Below are 23,348 nucleotides of genomic sequence, written 5' to 3'. Positions count from 1 at the left end.
CCTGGTGCTGCAGTGACTCCCAGGACACTTCCAGGCTTGGCCTGCCCCCCCCACCCCCCCCCCCCCATGCTTACGGGGATTACAGAGCAAACTCCAAAGCTCCGTCAGAGCTTGAGAGACTCCTAAGCTACCTTTTGCATGTGAATATGGAAATGACAAATTACTTGATATTTGTCATAAGACTTAGATTTTTAAAAAAAGATTACAAATTAATACTACCTGGCTTAGCTACCCATGTGCACCCCTCCTCTTATTTTTAACGAGCAGGCAAATATGAGCCCGTGGCCGTGCTACTGCCGCTGGGAAGCTGAGGGCGACCTGGAACCGTCCACCACAGACCACCAGCACACCATCAGCCTCTGCGTGGGAGCCTGCCAGCTCCGCCGGCTCCCAGCTCAGGCTGCCCAGGCCTCCCAGCTCAGGCTGCCCAGGCCTCCCAGCTCAGGCTGCCCAGGCCTCCCAGCACAGGCTGCCCCAGGCCTCCCAGCACGGGCCACTCAATGACTAAAGAGTTCATGTGGCTTCAAGATGCCACCATGTGAAGTCAGGGCGGGGAGAGCCAAAGGCTGCCCCAGCGCGGAGCTAGCAGGAATAGGGACAGTGTCTAAAGCACATGAAGTCACAGTCCAAACCTCTCCTGGTCTCAGATGTCAGAGTCTTTAGTAGAGAAAATCGAAGCCAACTTCCCTGTGTCTGAGGGGAAAGTCCTCAGAGGCCGTGAGGGAGATGACAAAGTGTCTCCCGGGGCAGCCCAGACCCCTGGGGCTCACTATGGCTGTTTCCAGTCAACATTTAGAAAATGGGGAAAAAGCAAATACTTTCACAAATACAAAAACTGTTCACAAAATAATTACCTAAAGTATTCAGTGAAACTGGGTGGGAACAGAAGGTTTTCATTTCAAATTAGTCACAATGGTTCTGATGGTTTACAAGGGAACAGCCCATTCCCTCTTCTCACTTCCCCGCCACACCCCGAGCCTTCTACTCCTCGTTTTCCTCTCGCCCTAACCCACCCCATCCTGTAGCAATTACCTGGTCCTGAGCCCACCCTGATGACACACTAGCTGGCTGGGTCTCACTCCATGCTGCACGGATGCTGGGAGACAGCAGGGCAGGGCTCAGGCGCAAACCTCGAGGTGCAGGGCGTGGGCACGACCCAGGCTGCAGGGCGGACTTGGCTGCCATCAGCGAGGCAGGCGAGGAGGCAGAGGGGCCTGGCTGCCGGTGCCCAGGGTGGGGCGCACAGGGCTTGTGTCCCCCCGGCCGCCCGGCTCCCACCCCCCAGTGCCTTGGCCGTTTCCCCTTCTGGTTACAAGACTGCTCTTTACAGAGTCCCCGAAGCTCAGCCACTGGTCTTCCTCTGAGGTACAAACCACGGGAGTCGTCACTCCAGAGACCCAGAGCCGCCACGCCCAAGGCAAATGCTCCGAATCCAAAGGTGCTGGGCACCTGCCCAGCCAAGTCCTCAGCAGTTGTCTGGACAGGCCAAAAAGAACGAGCGTTTAGTATAAAAAGTGTTTCCAACGGTGCGATTTCCTACCCTTCTCTGCAGATTATAATTCTTCGTGAGTCTGAGGTCCTACAGAAAAAGACAATAATTGCAAAGAAAGTTATACAATACGGACTGGGCATGTTCTAGTACCATGACCTATCATTTGTGCCCACACCTCCATTTTATCTCTTTTTAAATTTTTAGAAACTTTGGCTTGATGTGCTTGAAAGCAAAAACAAAATAAAAAAAGACATTTATATTTTTACAAGGAAACTACCTGCATATCCCTACACAATAGGAACTGTTTTCAAAGCACAGCATTTATTTCCAGTAAAAGGCACTATTTCAGTCAGGACCCTTCCCTTTTCATTTAATAAACATCTTCCTATGTAGCTCCTTCACCATCTCTACTGGCACGCTTGGATGTTTAAGCTGTTTTCAGTACCTTTGGCTTATCAATGTTTGTAAAGTAATTTCTCCATAACTTTTTCTTCTGTTGAATGATTCTTGGAGGTGACTCTGAGAGAGAGGAATTACTGAGGCAGACCCTGGGAGCCACCTGAGGACAGCCTTGCTGCTTTGTGGCAAGGACAGCGAGAGCATGCGGGCCAGGCCCACTGGCTGTGTCGGAATGAACAGCTTCCCTGGTTAGAAAATCTGCATAAGGTTCCTGTCACCTCCCTACTGTTTCTTCAAATTCACTCATTATGTGCTTCCCTCTTACTTGAACAGGATGTCTACATTCTTTGCCCATCTATGGAAATCCTTAGTTTTACCAATGAATTTGAATTTTTCTTATCTTAAATATCCAACCTTTTAAGCTGTGATATTCAATATCATGATATAATCTTCAGGATGTTTGGATGAATCGCTCAAGATCCATGTTCTCTAATTGCTTTTTTAAAATTAATTTTGAGCTGTGTAAGTGTTAAGTCCCGAATTCAGCTTAGCAGTTCACAGAAGGCCACACAACTTTTCCTAATGGCCAGGGTTCACAGAGACACATCAGAGCGAGGCCGGCACGCAGACGGCTCTCCACTTGTGGCCTGAGTCACAGACAAGCACATTTGCTGGTCCTGAATGTGCTCACTCACTAGTGCCTGGACGGTGTCATGAGAAACCAAGGGATCTGGCAAGAGATTCCAATCTATGTCAGGTTTGGCTTCTGTACCACAAAACTCCTGAACCTAAATAACAACAATACAAGGAAAGCACCCTTTCTCAAAAAAAAGGGAAGAAAAGGCAGCGACTGTGTGGGTGGCGACTCTGTTTGGAGCTGAGACTGAGGGAGCGAGCGACACACTGGACGGCATCAAAACAGAGGCCGCTCTGTCGTCTGCAGCCACCAGGAACCAGACGGCGACGCAGTCCTTCCCGACGCCAAGCCGGCCTACCGTCTGCGCGTGGCTCCTTCCCCCGGGCGGCCGCCGCTTTCTCCTCCTGGAAGCGGATCTGCAGCTGCTTGACCTCCTGGTCATAGTCCTGCCACTCGGGGACAATGCGAACAGCTGCCTCCAGCTTGGGCTCTTTGGTCATTGGGTTATTACACTGTGAAGACCAGAAAAATGACATACATGCTTCAGTGGAGCTGGAGAAAGGGAGCATCATTGGAGCTCAAAGGTGTTTCTGCTCCAGGCCCTCGCTGGACCCAAGGCCTGTCAGCAGAGCAGAGCAGGGCAGGGCCTGGCTGCTGGGACAGCCGCACACACAGGAGGGCTGTGCCCTGCGCTCCCTAAACCTACGCGGCAGAGACAGACTAAGTGAGACTGTGCCCCAGGAACTGTCTGTCACACACCCTGGGACAGGCAGGAGAGGCGGCCAGCTTACCAAGTCAATGGTTTTGGCCCTTTTCTTAGAGGCGTCATCACACCACGTCTCGCACCACAGCCATTCTTGAGGGAGCGATTTAATTGGCACCTGATGGATCATGTTATTGGGCAAATCCTATTTGGTAAAAAAACAACAACAATACAACAATGTAAAGGTCTGGGGGAAATTTAAATAAATGCATAGCAAATTAGTGATGTTAGCTGCTCATTACATAATACATGCCAGTCACAAATTTTCAGAACTGAAAGGGTGCTTACCAAAAACCTTAGAGAAGCTAAAATACTTATTTATAGTGTTTCCTAAAACCACAAAGTTTAGAGAATCCATAAAACGTCTAATAGCCTGCACCTAGACCTTCCACCATGAGGGCAATTCTAAGAAAAAGTACTACTGCCTTTTGAGGGTCAACTGAAAATAGAGTAGGGCTCTCACTATTCAGTTTTGCTTAATGTAAACTCTGAATTCATCTTGTCCTCCTGAGGCCTAATCCCATATGGATGGAGCCCACATGTTTTCTAGCCAACTGTACCTATGCTTTGAAGCTTTTTTCCTCAGGAAACCTTTTGAGTTTGTCACAAAAAAATGTTCCATTATGAGCCAGCAATTCCACTCCAGGTATGTACACAAAAGAACAGAAAGCAGGGACTCCAACAGATGCTTGTCTGTCAATGTTCATAGACGCATTACCCACAATAGACAAAAGATAGAAATAAGCTACATGTCCATCAACAGATGGATAAACACAACATGGTGCATGCAAGCAATGAAATGTCATTCGATCTGGACAGGAAGAAAACTCTGATACATGCTGTCACGTGAATGAACCTTGAACATATGCCAAATGAAATAAGCCAGATACAAAAGGAAAAATATTTTATGACTTCAAAAGTATGTAAATAGGCAAATTCATAGAGACAGAAAACAGACTAGTGGTTACAAGGAGAAAAGGATTATTCTTTTTAAAAAAATATAGTTTTATTGATTTCAGAGAGGGTGGGAGAGGGAGAAAGAGAGAGAGAAACATCAATGATGAGAGAAAATCACTGATAGGCTGCCTCCTGCACGCCCCCTACTGGGGATTGAGCCCGCAAACAGGCATGTACCTGGGACCCTTCAGTCCATAGGCTGACGCTCTATCCACTGAACCAAACTGGCGAGGGCGGGGGATTACTCTTTGGTGCACAGTTTCTGTTTGGGAGGATAAAAAAGTTCTGGAGATGGACAGTTACACAACACTATGAAGGTACTTAATGCCACTGAGTTGTACACTTAAAAATGACTAAAATGGTAAATTTTATGCTATGTATATTTTACCAGTTATTTATTTTTTTTCCTAGTGAACTCACTGTAAGGGGAATTAAAGAATATTCTTAAGGGAAAAGAAAAATGACCCTTTATAGAAGCCCAGAAATACAGGGAAGAATGAAGAGTAACCAGAGGGCAACTTTATAATAAAGCTGAATCTAGACCAGCCGTGGGCAAAGTACGGCCCGCGGGCCGGATCTGGCCCGTTTGAAATGAATAAAACTAAAAAAAAAAAAAAGACCGCACCCTTTTATGTAATGATGTTTACTTTGAATTTATATTAGTTCACACAAACACTCCATCCATGCTTTTGTTCCGGCCCTCCTGTCCAGTTTAAGAACCCATTGTGGCCCTCGAGTCAAAAAGTTTGCCCATCCCTGGTCTAGACACTGACTGCGCTGATCCAGGACTTCTTCTGAGGATTCAAGTCAGAGAGGTGTCAACGCGAGGCAGCAAGGTGGTCAGGCTGGGATGAGCCGGGAGCAGGCAGGCTCGCAGCAGGGGAGCTGGAGAGGAAGGCAGCTCGCAGGCCCCGCCACTCATTCATGAGCCCCTGTGCCAACGGGACCCAGGAGTCAGGCTCTGGGAAGTTCTCCAGGTGATTCTTTTGTTCATGCTAAAATCTGACATCAAACTTCCCAATTGTTTTGCACTGTGTGGTAGGTGGGTAAAACATACCAAATAATTAATATTTGGAAAGTCAGACATAATACTATAATTGGTAGAATAGTCATTAAAAGAATTGTAAAAAAGTGTATAGTTTAATCGAGGGAAAATGAAATGAAAACTCTCACTCAATCTGAAAGAAACGGACTAAGGAGAAAAAGGAAGCACAGGACACATGTAATGAGGAGGGTAACACAGAAAGACAGACCTGTGGGCACTTACATAAATGGGCGAAATGTCCCAATTAACTGACTGTCACACCAAATAAAGAACAGATACAAGCTATTTATGAAAAAAAAAAACAGAACTAAAATATAAGGGTAGAGAAAGACTGAAAATAAAGGATTTAAAAAAAATACAATGTAACCCTAACTGAAAGGAAGACTAATATTAGAATAAGCACACTTTAAGGCCCAAAAAAGAAAAATTAAAAAGGTATTACCAGAGATAATAAAAAGTTAATTTGTCAAAAATACATATAAGACTTCTAAGTTTCTAGCCACCCAATAACAGTCTCAAAATACGTAAAGCAAAACTTGACAAAACCAAGAACGAGAAAGATTTCACAGTACAGAAAAAGATCTTAAAACAATTTCTCAGTAACTAATAGAAAAAAAAGACAAACACATAACGTACTGCTAAACTGGCCCTGAGCACATATGGAAAATCATTACACCTAACGACTATAGATAAAGCCAGATGGATTGTTTATCCAGACTGACCATATCTGAGTCAAAAAGCAAATCTCAGTCAACTTCAGTGCCCGAAGTCACCGGAATACATGCTCAGATCAGAGAGCAAAGGAGCCAGAAATCAGGAACGAAACCACAGCGGAAGGCCGCCACCATTTCAATGTTTTGTCAGAGCGAGTGGGTGCGGGGCAGCGCCCGTGGTGGGGGGCCGCCCCCAGGAAGCCGGCCGCCCAGGGCCGGGCCGCTTGCGAGAGGATGGAAGGAGCTGGAAGGTGGCATCATTAACCACGACGGCCTTGTGCACAGGGGAGGAGGGAGGGCTCAGCGCCCGCACCCCCACAGCTGCAGGGCCGACAGTCATGTGGAGGCCGCTGCAAAGTTGCAGGTGGGCACAGCAGTCCCACCTGGGCCAACCAAGGGCCAGGTGTGAGTATGCGAAGGGGCCCCGGAAGATGGCGCCTCTGCACCCTGAGAGGGCGGCGCTGAGGCTCAGGGGAGCCCTCTTCGGAAATGGCGGAGCCCAGGCTGCGCGCAGCAAGCGGCTGGCTGAGGGCGAAGGCATCATCGGTGCGACCTAAATGGGGAGCGCTTGGCGCCCAGAGGCTGGGGGCGCGCACACCACCTGGCTGCAGCGACGGGCCGGAGGCTCGTGCCTGTGGGCAGAGCCCCTTTCCTCCGAGATGCCCACTCCCGCTGTCTCTGGAGACAGTGGAGCGCGCGGTCGGTTTTCACTCTGAACTCACGGCCCCAGCACAGCGCAGGCGCACTCAGAGACACTGCAGGTTCCCATCCAGACCCCCGAGTAAAGCGAGCACTGCGATAAAAACTATACATATACATATAAACTATACATCCAACTCATGAGTCAAAGAAGAAATCACAATGGTACTAGAAACATACTGAATTAAATGATACGGGATTACCACATAGAAACCGTGTGGAATGCAGCCAAAGTCTTGCTGAGGCAAAATTTGAAATTTTCATGCATGTATTAGAAAAGACTAAAAATAATGAACTAAACATCTATCTCAATAAATTAGAAAAAATGAAATTAAATAAAAGGTAAATAATAAACAGATGCTGGAAACCAAGATCAATAGTAATTAATATAAATGTGAGGAGTCCAGCAGAAGGCTGGCTGGTACTCCTTTTGATATTCACAGGGTGAATATTTACATTTTATTACCTACTGATGACTCAATGGCCTAAAGCAAACTCCCCCAAAACCTGACAATCTTACTGTTCACTAAACATTACCATTGACATGCCTGTTTGGAATCCTAAAAGGCAACTGTGTATTCTAGCAAATAAAAGCAGACGGAAGGGAGACTCAGCGGAACTTGACTGCTAGGGTTGAGTCTTCCCTGGCTTCCCCCCATAATTTCAAAATTAACATTTCGTCTTGTGTGTCAATTTGTGCGTCAGTTCTTTCTCCAAGCCTTTGAACGCAAAAGCCACGCTGGCCATGGCCTTTTACAAACAGAAATTAGTGAAACAGAAAAACACTATAGACAAGATGAAAAACATTAAAAGCTAGATCTCTGAAAAGACTAGTAAAACTGATCAATTTTAAGCTGCAATACAGAGAAAGCACAAATAAACAATGCCAAGAATTAAAGAGGGGGGGGGAGAGAGAAGGAGAGAGAGAGAGAGAGAAGAAATATGTACAGATCCTACAGACTTTAAAAAAGGTAACTGGTGTGATGAAAACATTCTGGCTGTTGATATGCATATTTCAATACTTATTAAACAGTATACTTAACCATGTCATTATATATAAATTATATCTCAATAAGAAAGATGAAAATTTAGTACAAACAACTCAGTGACAATATGCTAGGACATTTAGATACAACTTACACTAGTGAATTCCACCAAACATTTAAGAAATAAATAATCCAATCAATTAAATGAAAAAGAACAAAACATACCTCATTTTATTAAGCCAACATAGATAGGCTTGTTATGAAAACCTGACAGGGATGTTACAAGCCAATGTCACACAAAAACATAAATGCAAATTTCTTAAACTAACACCAGCACAAAGAGTTCAGGAACATATACAAAAGAGTAGTAAATCATGACCACATTGTAATATATTTCAGAAATTATATTGAGTAAATAACTACATTACAGGATAAAAGAAAAATATAATTAAAAACATGCAAAATTTAACGTAAGAGATTTTTTTAAAAAGAGCAACAAACTAGGGATACAAGGAACTTTCTTGATCTGAATGAGAGGCACCTACAGGACAAGTACAGCAAACACAACGCTTACTGCTGAAATACTGAAAACTTTCCTTTTGATTCGAGAATGTCCATTATCAACATTTCTATTCAACAATATCGAAGTCCTAGCAAATAGAAAAAGCATGAAAAAAATCTTTAAATGTAAGATTGAAAAAGGTAAAATTATCATTTGTAGATAATATTATGTAAATAAAAAACACAAAAGTATATACAGATGGGCAAGGTAACTGACTACACCAATGAACAAAAATCAAAGATACTAGCAACAAACAAAAAAATAAGTTGTTTTTTAAAAAAATATATTTTATTGATTTTTTACAGAGAGGAAGGGAGAGAGATAGAGAGTTAGAAACATTGATGAGAGAGAAACATCGATCAGCTGCCTCCTGCACATCCCCCACTGGGGAAGTGCCCGCAAGCCTGGTACATGCCCTTGACCGGAATCGAACCCGGGACCTTTCAGTCCGCAGGCCGACGCTCTATCCACTGAGCCAAACCGGTTTCAGCCAAAAAAATAAGTTTTAAAAAATAACAAGATGTACAAGATCTCTATGAAGAAAACTTACTGAGTGAAATTAAACACAACCCAAATATAAATCCTAGTAAATGTTTTTTTCCCTCCTGAACCTGACAATTTAATTCTCAAATATATATAGGAAAACAAAAGACAAAGAATACTGTAAGACTTTCTTGAAAAAGAATGAGGCAGGAGTATCTGAATTACTAGAAATCAAGGCTCATTATAAAGCTATAGGAATTGGAATATTTTTAGTATCAGTATGAGATAGACAAACAGACCAATGGAATAAAGTAGAGAGCCAAGAACCAAATCCATGAGTACTTCGTATCTGACAAAGATGGCACTGCTGAACAGCATGTTTCATTAAAGAAGAAAATCATGCTGTGCGCACATAAAGAATGAGAGCTGAACTCTTATCTCACACCACACAAAAAACAAATTTCTACTGGAATAAAGATCTAAATATAAGAGAAAAATAAGGCACATATAAAAAACATCTACATGGCCTGCCTGGTGTGGCTCAGTGATTGTATGTCGACCTATGAACCAGGAAGTCACTGATTTGATTCCCAATCAGGGCACATACCAGGGTTGCAGGCTCGATCCCTAGTAGGAGGTGTCCTTGAAGCAATCAATGATTCTCTCTCATCACTGATGTTTTTATCTCTCTCTCCTTTTTCCTTCCTCTTTGAAATCAATAATATATATATAACCTACATGACCTTAACAAGAGTTAAAAAGCATTAACCAAAAAGGAAAATACTGACCAGTGAGACTACAAAAGATCCCTTTAAGAGAGTCAAAGAAGGAAATTTTGCAACATAGTTAAAAAAGAATCCTTATAATAAAAGCTCAAAGGCTAATATGCAAATTGTCCCCTCAACTGGGAGTTCAACCAGGAGTTCGACCAGGGGTTGGGGCCAGCCGGCCAACTGCCTGCAGCCCCCCCCACAGCTGACCCGGCCCGACTGGGCTTCTAGCATACTAGCTATCTATCTACCCTATCTAATAATAGAGAAACATGGTAATTAACCGTAACTTCCCTACCCTTCCCATTGGCTAATCAGGGCGATATGCAAATTAACTGCCAGCCAAGATGGAGGTTAACCGCCAACAAAGATGGTGGTTAATTTGCATACGTAGCCGCAACGCTGGGAGGCAAAAGGGATTGGAAACCCAGGCGGCAGGCAAGAGGTGGGGGGCGAGCAAAGGCGGCTGGTGATCGGTGATTGCATTGTGGATTGGAGGCAGAGAGAGCCGTGGCACAGGCCAGCCGGCACCCCAGGGCCAGGGGTGCTGGCTGGCCTGCTTCACCGTGATCGCCATGGCACCCCCAGCACCTCAGCACCTGAGATGCAAAGGTTGGGGATGAAATGACTTTTCCCAACCACACCTGCAAATATCCTGGTGAAGGCATCACGAAGAGTTCACAACAACTGTCTTACTTGGCAAGGAAGAAAACAGTTGGCAACGGAAGCAATCCCTTACATCAAAGTTAAGGTCCCTCTGAGTAAAAAAGAGTATTTCCAAACTAAAGGTCAATCCCAGCAACAACGCAGAGCGGGTAACTATTAAGGAACCAGCTCTGGATAGTTGACCTCTCCAAATCAGTTTTAAATGCGATAGAGAAGCCGTATAGCCTCAGAGGCCAACCCCAGAACACTGCCACCCAGAGGCTGAGCCACAACTGACTCTTTGCTAAACACAAAATAAGGCAGTCTGGGAAACAAATAAGACCTGCTTTAAAATAAGGACTGTGGTTTACAACACAGAGGAACAGTGTATCGCAGGGAAACTCAACACTCTCCTGAATACCTGGCAGGACTAAAGGCGAGACAGACTGAAGAATAGAAGAACAGAAGGACCTTCTACTACTGCAATTTTTTTTTCTTTTTTCACCTTTTAACTAAGAAACCAATTTTTTTCTTTTTTTTTCTTCTTTTTCCATCACCTGATTTTACCCTTTTAATTACTACCTTCTTATTTTTAACCAGTATTATTACTGCTACCATTTTTACCATTTTTTAAAGTGCCATTTTATTTTTTCTTTATTTTATTTTGGGATTAGTGTCCTCCATTCTATTTTCATCATTATATTATTAGTTGTTTCTAGTTTGCATCCATCTCCAGGGAGCTGTTGCTGGAATTTGTTGGGATTAGTGGCGGTTCTATAGGAGTATTCTCCTCATATAAAAAGTCTCTTCCCCTCTTCCACTTCATTCTCTTTTCGCTTTTTTTTTCTTTTCTCGCTTTTATTTCCCCCCATCCTTTTTCCCAATTTCATTTTTGCACTCTTTTTTTTGGTCCCTAATTTTCTTTTCTTTTTTCTCTTTTATCTTTTTCTCTTCCTTCTTCCTTATCCCCTAATTCTCTTAATTCACGTGGTCACCTTTATTTGGGGTTATTAATATCCTGAATATATTTGTGTTTAGTGCCTGATAGGTGGTGTCTTGTTGTGTTGTATTTTGTGCCTTTAAATCAACGCAGCAGATCCAAGCAACAGCAGCCTCCTGAGCACCACACCCTCTGTATGAGGAACAGCAGCTGTACGTGAAGCCTCCCCCCACCAGCCAGAAGAGCCACCACAGCTGTGAACAGCACCCACCAGAGGAGCTGCTGCCAACTGAGGAGCAGCTGCTACCGCAACCGGCTGAGGAGCAACCACAGCCCAAGGAGCCACTGCCACCCAGGGAGCAGCCACTGAACGACTCAACGTCTAGATATGTCAGTGAGATCAAACATGGGTAGACAAAGAAACCCGCAAAGGAAAGAAAAAGAGGACTCGCCAGAAAAGCAGCTAAGTAATACAGAGGCATGCAACATGACAGAAAAAGAATTCAGAATAAGGGTCCTAGAGTGCATAAACCGGATGGAGGAAAAAATCAACAACTTCTACAAGAAGCAAGAAGAAACAGATGAAAAAGTCAACTACCTATGCAAGAAGCAAGAAGAAACAGATGAAAAAAATCAATAACATATGGAAGAAGCTAGAAGAAACAGATGAAAAAATCAACAACTTAAGTAAGACCCAAGAAGAAATGAAGAGTGATATAGCTGCAATAAAAAACACCATTGAAAGTATTAACAGTAGACTAGGAGAAGTGGAGGACCGAATTAGTGAATTAGAAGACAAGGAAGCAAAACACACCCAAAATGTATTGCAATTGGAGAAAAAAATTAAAAGACAGGAGGAGAGCCTAAGGGAGCTTTGGGACAACATGAAACGAAACAACATACGAATAATAGGGGTGCCAGAACAACAGAAAGATGAACAAGGATTAGAAAACCTATTCGAAGAAATAATATCAGAAAACTTCCCTGAGGTGGGGAAGAAAAAAGTCACACAAGCCCAGAGAGTCCCAAACAAGGTGAACCCGAAAAGACCCACACCAAGACACATCATAATTACCATGGCAAATGTTCAGGACAAAGAGAGAATCTTACAGGCTGCAAGAGAGAGACGGAAAGTTACATACAAGGGATCTCCCATTAGATTATCAAATGATTTCTCAACAGAAACACATCAGGCCAGAAAAGAATGGACGGAAATTTACAAAGTGATGCAAAGCAAAGGACTGAATCCAAGAATACTCTATCCAGCAAGGGTATCATTCAAACTTGAAGGGGAAATAAGAAGCTTCACAGACAAAAAAAGGCTAAGGGAGTTTATCACCACCAAGCCAGCAATCCAAGGAATGCTAAAGGGACTGGTACAAACTAAAGGAGGGAGCAGGCAAAAATAATAGGTTGTCATGACTTCCACTGAAGTTTGAGCATACGATAGAGTCAAAACGAACATACAAATTAAAACAGACAGTGGACATTCAAATGACCTGAATCAACTGTCACTGTTTGTTCCAATAGCAGCAATGCTTATGTGATAATATAGTTTAACATTCAAACAAAACAAGTCACATGATAAGGAGGTTCAGCTTCTAAAGTAAATTGAATATGTCAGTGGTTCCCAAACTTATTTGGCCTACCGCCCCCTTTCCAGAAAAAATATTACTCTGCCCCCTGGAAATTAATTTTTTAAAAATTTTAATAGCAATTAAACAGAAAGATATATGTATTAATGTTTCTACCTTTTTTGTAAAATATAGTAAAGAAAGGTGTACATTAGAAACATTGAAGTTTGAAATTATGAAACTATTTATTGAACTCAGAATAGAAAGGTAATACAAAAAAAGTTAAAACAAATGCACCTGTGGCCATCACTGCCCCCCTGGATCGCTGCAGCGCCCACCAGGCGGCGGTAGCGCCCACTTTGGGAATCACTGGAGTATGCTCTTTAAAAATTCTCATGTCCTCCCCTCTGACTATAATTCTTAATTTTCCAATCAGAAAATTACCCCAGGTGATCCAGTAACATGTAGAACTTTAGTAACCTAACTTATTTAAAAACAAACAAACATCCCAACCATTTTTAAAATATTTAAATCGACATTTTAGGTTTTAAATTATAGCAGATATTTAGATCCAAATATATTTTCTGAATAGAAAATATTTCAGTTTTTGATTTAAAAAAAAAAACTTAAAAAAATATATAAGTGACACATTTTCCCAAGGAACTCTGAATTAGTACCTTTCCGCCTAACTTTCTTCAAATTCAGAGAATCTACGGAGTTCCCTATACTGCACAAGTTTTAATGAAAGAAAATAAGACTTTCTGAGAGCATCAAATACATGTTTTGTTATTTACAAACATACACACTTCTCTCTCTCTCTCTCTCTCTCTCTCTCTCTCTCTCTCTCATATATTCTTACTGATTTAGAGAGGAAGGGAGAGGGAGAGAGATAGAAACATCAATGATGAGCCCTGGCCGGTTTGGCTCAGTGGATGGAGCGTCGGCCTGCGGACTGAAGGGTCCCAGGTTTGATTCTGGTCAAGGGCATGTACCTTGGTTGCGGGCACATCCCCAGTAGGAGGCATACAGGAGGCAGCTGATTGATGTTTCTCTCTCATCGATGTTTCTAACTCTCTATTCCTCTCCCTTTCTCCCTGTAAAAAAACAACAAAATATATTTAAAAAAAAAAAAAAAGAAACATCAATGATGAGAGAGAATCATTGATCGGCTGCCTCCAACATGCCCCGTACTGGGGATCAAGCCTACAATCCAGGCACGTGGCCTGACCTGGAATCAAACTGTGACTTCCTGGTTCATAGGTCGATGCTAAACCACTGAGTCACACTGGCCAGGCTCAATTCTAATTTATAAATTCATTCCAAGGACATATACAGCTTGAAAAGCTTTGGAAGTAGTTTCAAAAAAACTAGCTTTTAAGTAACAAGAAAACAGTTATAGAAGAAAGTTTAAATTAAAAGAAAAAATTGTTTTGATTTATTCAAGAGTGGGAACATCCTCCATGAAAATGTGTACCTTGACTGTTGATGGCTGGGAGGCCTTATCACACCTTAGGAATTCAAATGCTTTTTACAATGAAAAGAAAGAGAGTTTCATCTCATTTCTCTACCAGGGTAGATGTCTGTCAATAGAAGGTGGACATCAATAAAAGGAGGGGCTTGCACAAGCAATCCAGAAAGTCAGCAATCTACGAGTAATCCAGAACCGAGTATTTATCTCCTCTGCCTCACACCCTCCCTCCCAGCCAGTGAGCAAGATAATTACTCTCAAGTCAAGCTAAGTGCCCCCCAGTCACAGTGGCCCAATGCTGACATACAAAGCATACAAATAATTCTCACTCTGGCATAAAAGTGACAACTTTCTTGGAAGAAAAGCAGATACTGTAAATTTCTCAAAGTCTTCCTGAGACATTTTTTTAAGTAATTTTTACTTCTTTAGAAAAAATGCCATGGGAAACCATCTGTAATCAAATGCCCATTCTATAAAACAATTCATCTATACTAATAAAAGAGTAATATGCTAATTAGCCTGGGAGACCTTCCAGATGTTCTTCTGGACAAAGCCATGGTGGTGGGGCTGAGGTAGAGGCAGCTAGAGGCCAAGAGGGGAGGGCAGTTGTGGGTGATCAGGCTGGTGGGGGGCAGGGCCGTTGGGGGTAAGCAGACCAGCAGGGGGCCAGTTGGGGACAAGCAGGCCATCAGTGGGGATCAGTTGGAGGTGATCAGGACTGTGGGGGAGGGGGGGCAGTTTGGAGTGAGCAGGCCAGCAGGGGGACAGTTGGGGATGAGCAGGCCAGTGGGGAGGGAAAGTAGGGGCAAGCAGGCCAGCAGGGGAGAAAGTTTGGGGTGATCAGGCTGGCGGGGGGGCATTTGGGGGCAAGGAGGCCGGCAGCGGGGGGGGGGGGGCGTGCAGTTGGGAGCAAGCAGACTGGCAGGGAGAGTGGTTAGAGGCAATCAGGCAGGCAGGCAGGCAGGTGAATGATTAGGAGCCAGCAATCCTGGATTGCGAGAGGGATGTCCGACTGCCCGTTTAGGCCTGATCCCTGTAAACTGGCAGTAGGACATCCTTCGAGGGGTCCCAAATTGGAAAGGATGCAGGCCAGGCTGAGGAACATACTCTCCCCTGTGCACGAATTTCATGCACTGGGCCACTAGTCCTATCTAATAATAGAGAAACATGGTAATTAACCGTAACTTTGCTACCCTTCCCATAGGCTAATCAGCGAGATATGCAAATTAATCGCCAGCCAAGATGGTGGCTAATTTGCATATGTCAGCCCCAAGCCACAGACTGAGGCTTTAGGCTGGGGCCTGGGCAGAGCCAGCAAGCGATCCTTGATGGCGGCTGCAGCAGGGAACCTGGGCGGAGCCAGCCAGCGATCGGCCGCGGGGAACTGGGGGTGCCCCGGCCCAGGGCTAATGACTCACCAGAGGCTTTAGGCTTGGGCCGGGGAGGAGCCAGCCAACGATTGCTGATGGTGGCAGCGATGGGGAACCGGCCCGGAGACAGCCAGCGATCCTTGATGGCGGCAGCAGGGAGCTGGGGGTGCCCCGGCCCAGGCCTAACACCTCGGCCTGAGGCTTTAGGTTTGGGCCGGGGAGGAGCCAGCCAGCGATCGTTGATGGCGGCAGCGGTGGGGAGGTGGGGGTGCCCCGGCCCAGGGCTAATGACTCGCCAAAGGCGTTAGGCCTGGGCAAGGGCCAAACCGGCAATTAGTGTGAGCTACAGAGGAAACAACTTTTCTGACTGCTGATTGGCTAAGCTCCCTGTATGCCACTGGTAATATTCTTAGTAACTTGGGTAATGAGAGTCCAAATAGGTGATCTAGGGTTTTTTTTTTTACCACACTCCTGGAGAAAAAAAGGAAGGTCTGCTGCTGGAGTGTTAAGAAATGTCATATCCTGCCCTAGCTGGTTTGGCTCAGTGGGTAATGCCTCGGCCTGCCCAACGCAGATTCTGGGTTCAATTCTGACCAAGGGCATGTACCTAGGTTGCAGGCTCCTCCCTGGCCCGGGTCCAGGTCAGGGCTCATTCAGGAGGCAACCAATCAGTGTTCCTCTCACTTTGATGTTTCTCTCTGTCTTTCCCTTTCTCTTCCACATTCTCTAAAAATCAATGGAAACATATCCTCAGGTGAGGAGAAAGAAAGAAAGAAAGAAGAGAAAGGAAAGAAAGAAGAGAAAGGAAAGAAAGGAAAGAAAGGAAAGAAAGGAAGAAAGGAAAGAAAGGAAGAAAGGAAGAAAGAAAGAAAGAAAAAAAGAAAGAAAGAAAGGTCATATCCTATGAAAGACACTTCTTGAAAATGCCTAAAGAAAGTTGTCATTTTTTCATGGTGAAGGGACTGGAGTCCGTGTTGATGAAAACACCTGGTGGCTGCCGTGACTGGCAGTGGCTGCAACAGTGCGGTGACGGGGCTGCTGCCTTCCCCTGATCAGACCGGTCGACTCCCACAAAGGGAGGCCAGACTGTGGCTTAGGCCTACTCCCCAAGGGGAGCATGGAGCAGGTAGTAGGACATCCCCTAGGGCTCACAGTATGTGGTAGGGGGCAAGCTGGGCTGAGGGACCCACCCCTCCAGTGAACAAATTTTTGTGCACTGGGCCTCTAGTATATATATAAAAGCCTAAGCCGCTGTTACAACTGTAATGACCGGTCGCTATGACATGCACTGACCACCAGGGGGCAGACACTCAACACAGGAGCTGCCCCCTGGTGGTCAGTGTGCTTCCACAGTGGGAGCATTGCTCAGCTGACAGACCTGACCCAGTGGCCCACAGACCTGGCGGCAGCCACTCCCTCCATCAGTAGTCCTGCAGGTCCAATCTCCAGAGAACACGCCAGGCACAGACGGACCAGTGCTGCCAGCAAGACCCTGACAGTGCCGCCAGACTTGGAAGTCAGCCTCAGGCACCACGGCCACTTCCTCTCCCTAGATGCTTCCCAAGGAAGAAAGAATATAAAAGTGGCTGCAGAGCCCTAACCAGTTTGGCTCAGTGGATAGAGTGTCGGCCTGCTGACTTGAAGGTCCCAGGTTCGATTCCGGTCAAGGGCATGTACCTTGGTTACAGGCACATTCCCAGTAGGAGGTGTGCAGGAGGCAGCTGATAGATGTTTCTCTCTCATCGATATTTTTTTTTCCATTTTTATTTTTATTTTTATTTTTTTTTAAATTTATTGCTTAAAGTATTACAAAGGGTATTACATATGTGTCCATTTTATCCCCCCGCCCTAGACAGTCCCCTAGCCTCCCCTATCCCCCAATGTCTTATGTCCACTGGTTATGCTTATATGCATGCATACAAGTCCTTTAGTTGATCTCTTACCCCCCTACCTCCTGCCCCCTAACCCTCCCCGGCCTTCCCGCTGCAGTTTGACAATCTGTTTGAGGCAGCTCTGCCTCTGTATCTATTATTGTTCAAAAGTTTATAATGGTCTCTATTATCCATGAATGAGTGAGATCATGTGGTATTTTTCCTTCATTGACTGGCTTATTTCACTTAGCATAATGCTCTCCAGTTCCATCCATGACGTTGCAAATGGTAAGAGTTCCTTCCTTTTTAGAGCAGCATAGTATTCCATCATGTAGATGTACCACAGTTTTCTAATCCAGTCATCTACTGATGGGCACTGAGGCTGTTTCCAGATCTTTCATCGATATTTCTAACTTTCTATCCCTCTCCCTTCCTCTCTGTAAAAAAATCAATAAAATATATTTTAAAAAAATAAAATAAATAAAAGTGGCTGAAGGCGGCTCCTGAAAACTGACACGAACATCAGTGGGATGGATCTGGATCCCGGGCCGACAAGGAAGTCCCACCGGCCCCTCCGCCCCAACCCCTTGGGACTTCATCCATACAGGAATTCATGCACCAGGCCTCCAGTAAGTATATATAAAGAATGTTCATAAATCAAAAAGGAAAACACCAAACAACCCAAATACTTAAATAAGCACATCACAAAAGAGAATATCGAAAGAGCTGAAAACATACAAAGTGGTACTCCACTTAATTATTAATTATGGAAATGTAAAATAAAACCATAATGTATCAGAGCAACGTCAGCAAAAATGCCAGAGTAAGGAGCTATGAAAGTTAACCTCTCCATAAAAGCAACACCAAAATCGGCAAAAACAGAGTAATTTTTTCAGAACTCTTGCAATTAACCAAAGGCTTGCAGCAACCCAAGGAGCATCTAAAAGCCAACCAACATGGTTGCATATCGGTAAGAAGTGTGGTTTTGTGGAATTTTAACTTTTACCCTACTCCCATTCACCTCTTCCAAGTTCAAAAATCAATAGCCTGCTTTACCATACTAGAGGAAGAAGGATGGAGGACTTTCAAAGCATCGTTCACAAAGCAGTCATTATTTGACCTAACTGGAAGACTGCACCATCAAAGCCTCTCTCTATGGAACTTGCCCAGTGCTAAAATCTTCTCCTTGGAAGTACTTCTTGAATGTATTAAGCTTCCTGAGGCTGCCTGAAGTAGAGCAAAAAACAGAATAAACAAAAATCTTTGAAAGAGAAGCTAACCAATGAGATGTCCATAGGAGACTTTGAAAAGAAAAGACATATTCCTGGGAATACAGAAGACCACGCACATGTGTAATGCCCTGCATATGCTTAGGGCTGTGTGCATAATCAAGAAAGACTTAGGATGGCTCTAAGCTTTCACCTCTGGCTGACCTTGAGGCTCCATACAAGGAGCAAGTGATGGCTAAGGTAGAGTTCTAAGGTGATTGATTGGCTGTTGAGGATGTGCCCCAACAGGCAACTGCAGGCCCTTGCCAAAAACTGGGGGGTTTTGGTGGTTCTGAGCACTTAAGGAAATCTCTGTTCCATTTTAGCTAACCTCTAAAAGCAAATCAGGGAGACGAACAATGCAGACTTCACAGAACTAGCTTAGAAGGCACAAAACAGACAACTAGTACAACAAGCAGCAACAACAATCCCTGGAGAAGGGGGAAATCTCATATCCAGAGTTGGCATACTATATAATTTCAAATGTTTAGTTTACAATGAAAATGAAGAGACATGCAAGTCAAAAATAGACAAAAAGCAAGAAAGTATTCCCTTATCATTGATGTTTCTTGATTTTAAAATAAAAGTTCCACTTTCTTTACTTTCTGAAGAAGTTATATAACAAAAGCTAGCATAATGTAAAAATATTAAAATTTATTTAAAATGTATTCAAGGAGATGAAAAAGTATATATGAGAACATTTTGTGAGCAATGTCCAAACAGTAAGATAAAGTTCACTCACATATATAACCAGTTTATATGTCTCACGGATCCTCATGATTCTGAATCCTCCCTTCACCCTTAACCTCTGCTAACTCTAGTACCTATTGGAAATTATTTTTAATCTCCAATGGATTATTCACTATTTGAATTATTCATGACCTATTTTTAATCCTAGCCACTGCATTGATGTTCAGAATATTTTTGAGCTGCCCTTTATGGAATACTAGTGACCCAATGCGTGAAATCGTGCAAGACCCAGACCTGTGGAATGCCGCGCAAGGCCTGGTACCCCAGACCCCGCCGCGACCCGCAACTCCCCCCCGAGTCCCACCACGCCGTGAGTCCCAGAGTCAAGTCCCAGAGTCTAATCCCCGCCCACCCGTGTGTGCCTCGCTACGCACACAGCACTGCCCATCCATACGTGCCTTACTATGCACACAGCCTCCTGATGAGCAGTCTTTGGTCATTATGGTTTTAGGACCACTGGATTTTTATAATATACTCTAGAGGCCCAGTGCACGAAATTCATGCATGAGGTGGGGTCCCCTCAGCCCAGCCTGCACCCTCTCAAATCTGGGGCCCCTCAGACATGCCTCTCACAATCCAGTACTGCTGGCTCCCAACTGCTCACCTGCCTGCCTGCCTGATTGCCCCTTACTGGCAACCCTGCTGGCCTGATCACCCCTAACTGCCTCTGCCTGCCAACATGGTCACCCCCAACTGCTCCCCCCCCTGCCGGCCTGGTTGCCCCCAATTGCCCCACCTGCCAGCCTGGTCACCTCTCACTGCACCCCTCTGCCAACCTGGTTGCCCCAAACTGCTCCTCGCTGCTGACCTGGTCGCCCCTCACTGCCCTCTCCCCCCCCACCCGCCGGCCTGGTTATCCCCAACTGCCCTCCCCCCTGCTGGCCTGGTCACCCCCAACTGTGCCCCCCTGCCAGCTTGGTTGCCCCTCACTGCCCCGCCCCCACCAACTGGGTCATCCCACTCAGCCTGGTGTTCAGTTGTTTGGTTGTCCCTCACTAACCCCCCTGCCGGCCTTATCGCACCACACAGCCTGTTTGGTCGTCCGTTCAGTTGTTTCGGATGTGACGGCCCCGAGATCGATATATATATATATATATATATCGATAGATAAAATATATATATTTTAAAATTTACAAAGAAAAATTACATGGTATTTTCATTAGTAAAACACAGGCCAAAAAATGCAGAAAAATAAGATTTTTCACAATGCATTAAAATTTGGTGATGATTTATTATTTAAATTAACCAGCTCACTACTTCTCTCATTTAGTAAAGTCTAAGAATGCACTTACTTATCATGTACTATGAAATTTATAGATACACTGAAGCTCCAGCTACTTAAACTAACTTGCGTAGAGCTCAGCATTTGTCTCAGACCTCTCCCACAATTCATTCATACTATAGTCTTGTAATGCCATTATGTATGTATTTTAAAATATTTTCCCCTCCTCTGGCTCTATTTTTGTTCACCAGTTTATGTTGTTCATTAGATTCCACAAATGAGTGAGACAGTGTGATATTTATCTTTCTCCGACTGGCTTATTTCGCTTAGCATAATGCTCTCCAGGTCCATCCATGCTGTTGCAAATGGTAAGAGTTCCTTCTTTTTTACAGTAGCGTAGTATTCCACTGTGTAGGTGTACCACAATTTTTTAATCCACTCATCTGCTGATGGGCACTTAGGCTGTTTCCAGATCTTAGCTATTGTAAATTGTGCTGCTATGAACATAGGGGTGCATATATCCTTTCTGACTGCTATTTCTTATTTATTGGGGTATATTCCTAGAAGTGGGAATATTGGGTCAAATGGGAGTTGCATTTTTAATTTAGGCCATACTGTTTTCACAGTGGCTGCACCAGTCTGCATTCCCACCAGCAGTGCACGAGGGTTCCTTTTTCTCCACATCCTCACCAGCACTTGTCATCTGTTGATGTGTTGATAATAATTCTGACAGGTGTGAGATGGTACCTCGTTGTTTTGATTTCATCTCTTGGATGATTAGTGACTTTGAGCATGTTTTCATATATCTCTTGGCCTTCTTTATGTCCTCTTTTGTAAAGTTCTAGGTCCTTTGCCCATTTTTTGATTGGATTGTTTGTCTCCCTTTTTTTAAGTTGTATGGGTTCCTTGTAAATTTTGGAGATTAAAACCTTATCAGAGATAACATTAGCAAATATATTCTCCAATGCATGGGCTTTCTTGTTGTTTTGTTGGTTTCTTTTGCTGTGCAGAAGCTTTTTATTTTGATGTAGTTCCATTTGTTTGTTTTCTCATTAGTTTCCATTACCTTAGGACAGTGGTTCTCAACCTGTGGGCTGCGACCCCTTTAGGGGTCGAACGACCCTTCACAGGGGTCGCCTAAGACCATCGGAAAACACATATATAATTACATATTGTTTCTGTGATTAATCACTATGCTTTAATTATGTTCAATTTGTAACAATGAAAATACATCCTGTATATCAGATATTTACATTACGATTCATAACAGTAGCAAAATTACAGTTATGAAGTAGCAATGAAAATAATTTTATGGTTGGGGATCACAACATGAGGAACTGTATTAAAGGGTCGTGGCATTAGGAAGGTTGAGAACCACTGCCTTAGGAGATATTGCTTTGACATATGTCTAATATTGTGCTGCCTATGGATTCTTGTAAGATTTTTATGTTTTCCCATCTTATGTTTAAGTCCTTTATCCATTTTGAGTTTATTTTTACATATGGTGTAAGTTGGTAATCTAGTTTCATTTTTCTTTCGCATATATATGTCCAATTTTCCCACCATCATTTATTGAAGAGGCTGTCTTGACTCCATTGTGTATTCTTGCCTCCTTTGTCAAATACTGAACATAATGGCTTGTGTTGATTTCTGGGTTCTCTGTTCTGTTTCATTGGTCTATATGTCTGTTTTTGTGCCAATACAAGGCAGTTTTGAGAAGAGTGGCTTTGTAGTAAAGCTCGATATCTGGCATTGTGATCCCTCCAACTTTGTTCTTCTTTCTCAAGATTGCTGCAGTTATTTGGGGTCTTTTTTTATTCCATATGAATTTTAGGAGAGTTTGTTCTAGGTCTGTGAAATATTCCATTGATATATTAATAGGGATTGCACTGAATCTATAGATTGCTTTGGGTAGTATGGACATTTTAATGATGTTGATTCTATCAATCCATGAACATGGTATATTCTTCCATTTGTTTATGCCTTCTTTTATCTCCTTTTTCAATGTCCTGAATGTTCTCCGAATACAGGTCTTTTACCTCCTTAGTTAAGTTTATTCCTAGGTATCCAAACATTTTTGGTGCAATGGTAAATGGGATTTTTTTTTTAAGTTTCTCTTTCTGTTAGTTCATTATTGGTGTATAAAAAATCCATAGGTTTCTGGATGTTAATTGTATATCCTCCTACATTGCTAAATTCATTTATTAAGTGTAGTAGTTTTTTGATGGAGTCTATGTACAATATCATGTCAATATCATGTACAGTTTCTATGTACAATATCATGTCATCTGTGAATAATGAGAGTTTTACTTCTTTTCCAAATTGGATGCTTTTTATTTCTTCTTCTTGTCTAATCACTATGGCTAGCACTTCCAGTATTAAGTCAAACAGGAGTGGTGAAAGTGGGCATCCTGTCTTGTTCCTGTTCTTAGGGGAAATGGTTTGTTTTTTTTCCCATTGAGTATGATGTTGGCTGTAGGTTTGTCATACATGGCCTTTATCATGTTGAGATATGCTCCCTCTATTCCAACTTTGCTGAGAGTTATCAAAAAATGGGTGTTGGATCTTGTCGAACACTTTTTCTGCGTCTATTGATATGATCATGTGATTTTTGTCTTCTAATTTATGTGATGTATCACATCTTTTGATTTGTGAATACTGTACCAGCCTTGCATCCCTAGAATAAATCCCACTTGGTCATGGGTGTGATCTTTTTAATATATTGCTGGATGCA

At 43.6% G+C, this 23,348-nt stretch overlaps 1 protein-coding gene across 1 annotated transcript in view; it reads right to left on the bottom strand.

Annotated features, from left to right (window-relative positions):
• Positions 1-74: 74 nt before the first annotated feature.
• The window catches only part of UGGT1 (UDP-glucose glycoprotein glucosyltransferase 1), a 174,115-nt gene continuing 150,841 nt past the window's right edge, over positions 75-23,348 (bottom strand). Inside the window, exons 38-40 of the mRNA XM_081096304.1 lie at positions 3,320-3,436; positions 2,887-3,040; positions 75-1,579 (exon numbers count right to left, since the gene is read on the bottom strand). Coding sequence (XP_080952430.1) covers positions 1,554-1,579; positions 2,887-3,040; positions 3,320-3,436 — 297 coding nt within the window. The 3' untranslated portion in view covers positions 75-1,553. The remainder of the gene's footprint in view (positions 1,580-2,886; positions 3,041-3,319; positions 3,437-23,348) is intronic.

This window comes from Myotis nattereri, assembly GCF_964212035.1.
Source record: "Myotis nattereri genome assembly, chromosome: 7".
NCBI classification, from domain to species: Eukaryota; Metazoa; Chordata; class Mammalia; order Chiroptera; family Vespertilionidae; genus Myotis; species Myotis nattereri.
This window is presented reverse-complemented; position numbering and strand designations above follow the sequence as displayed.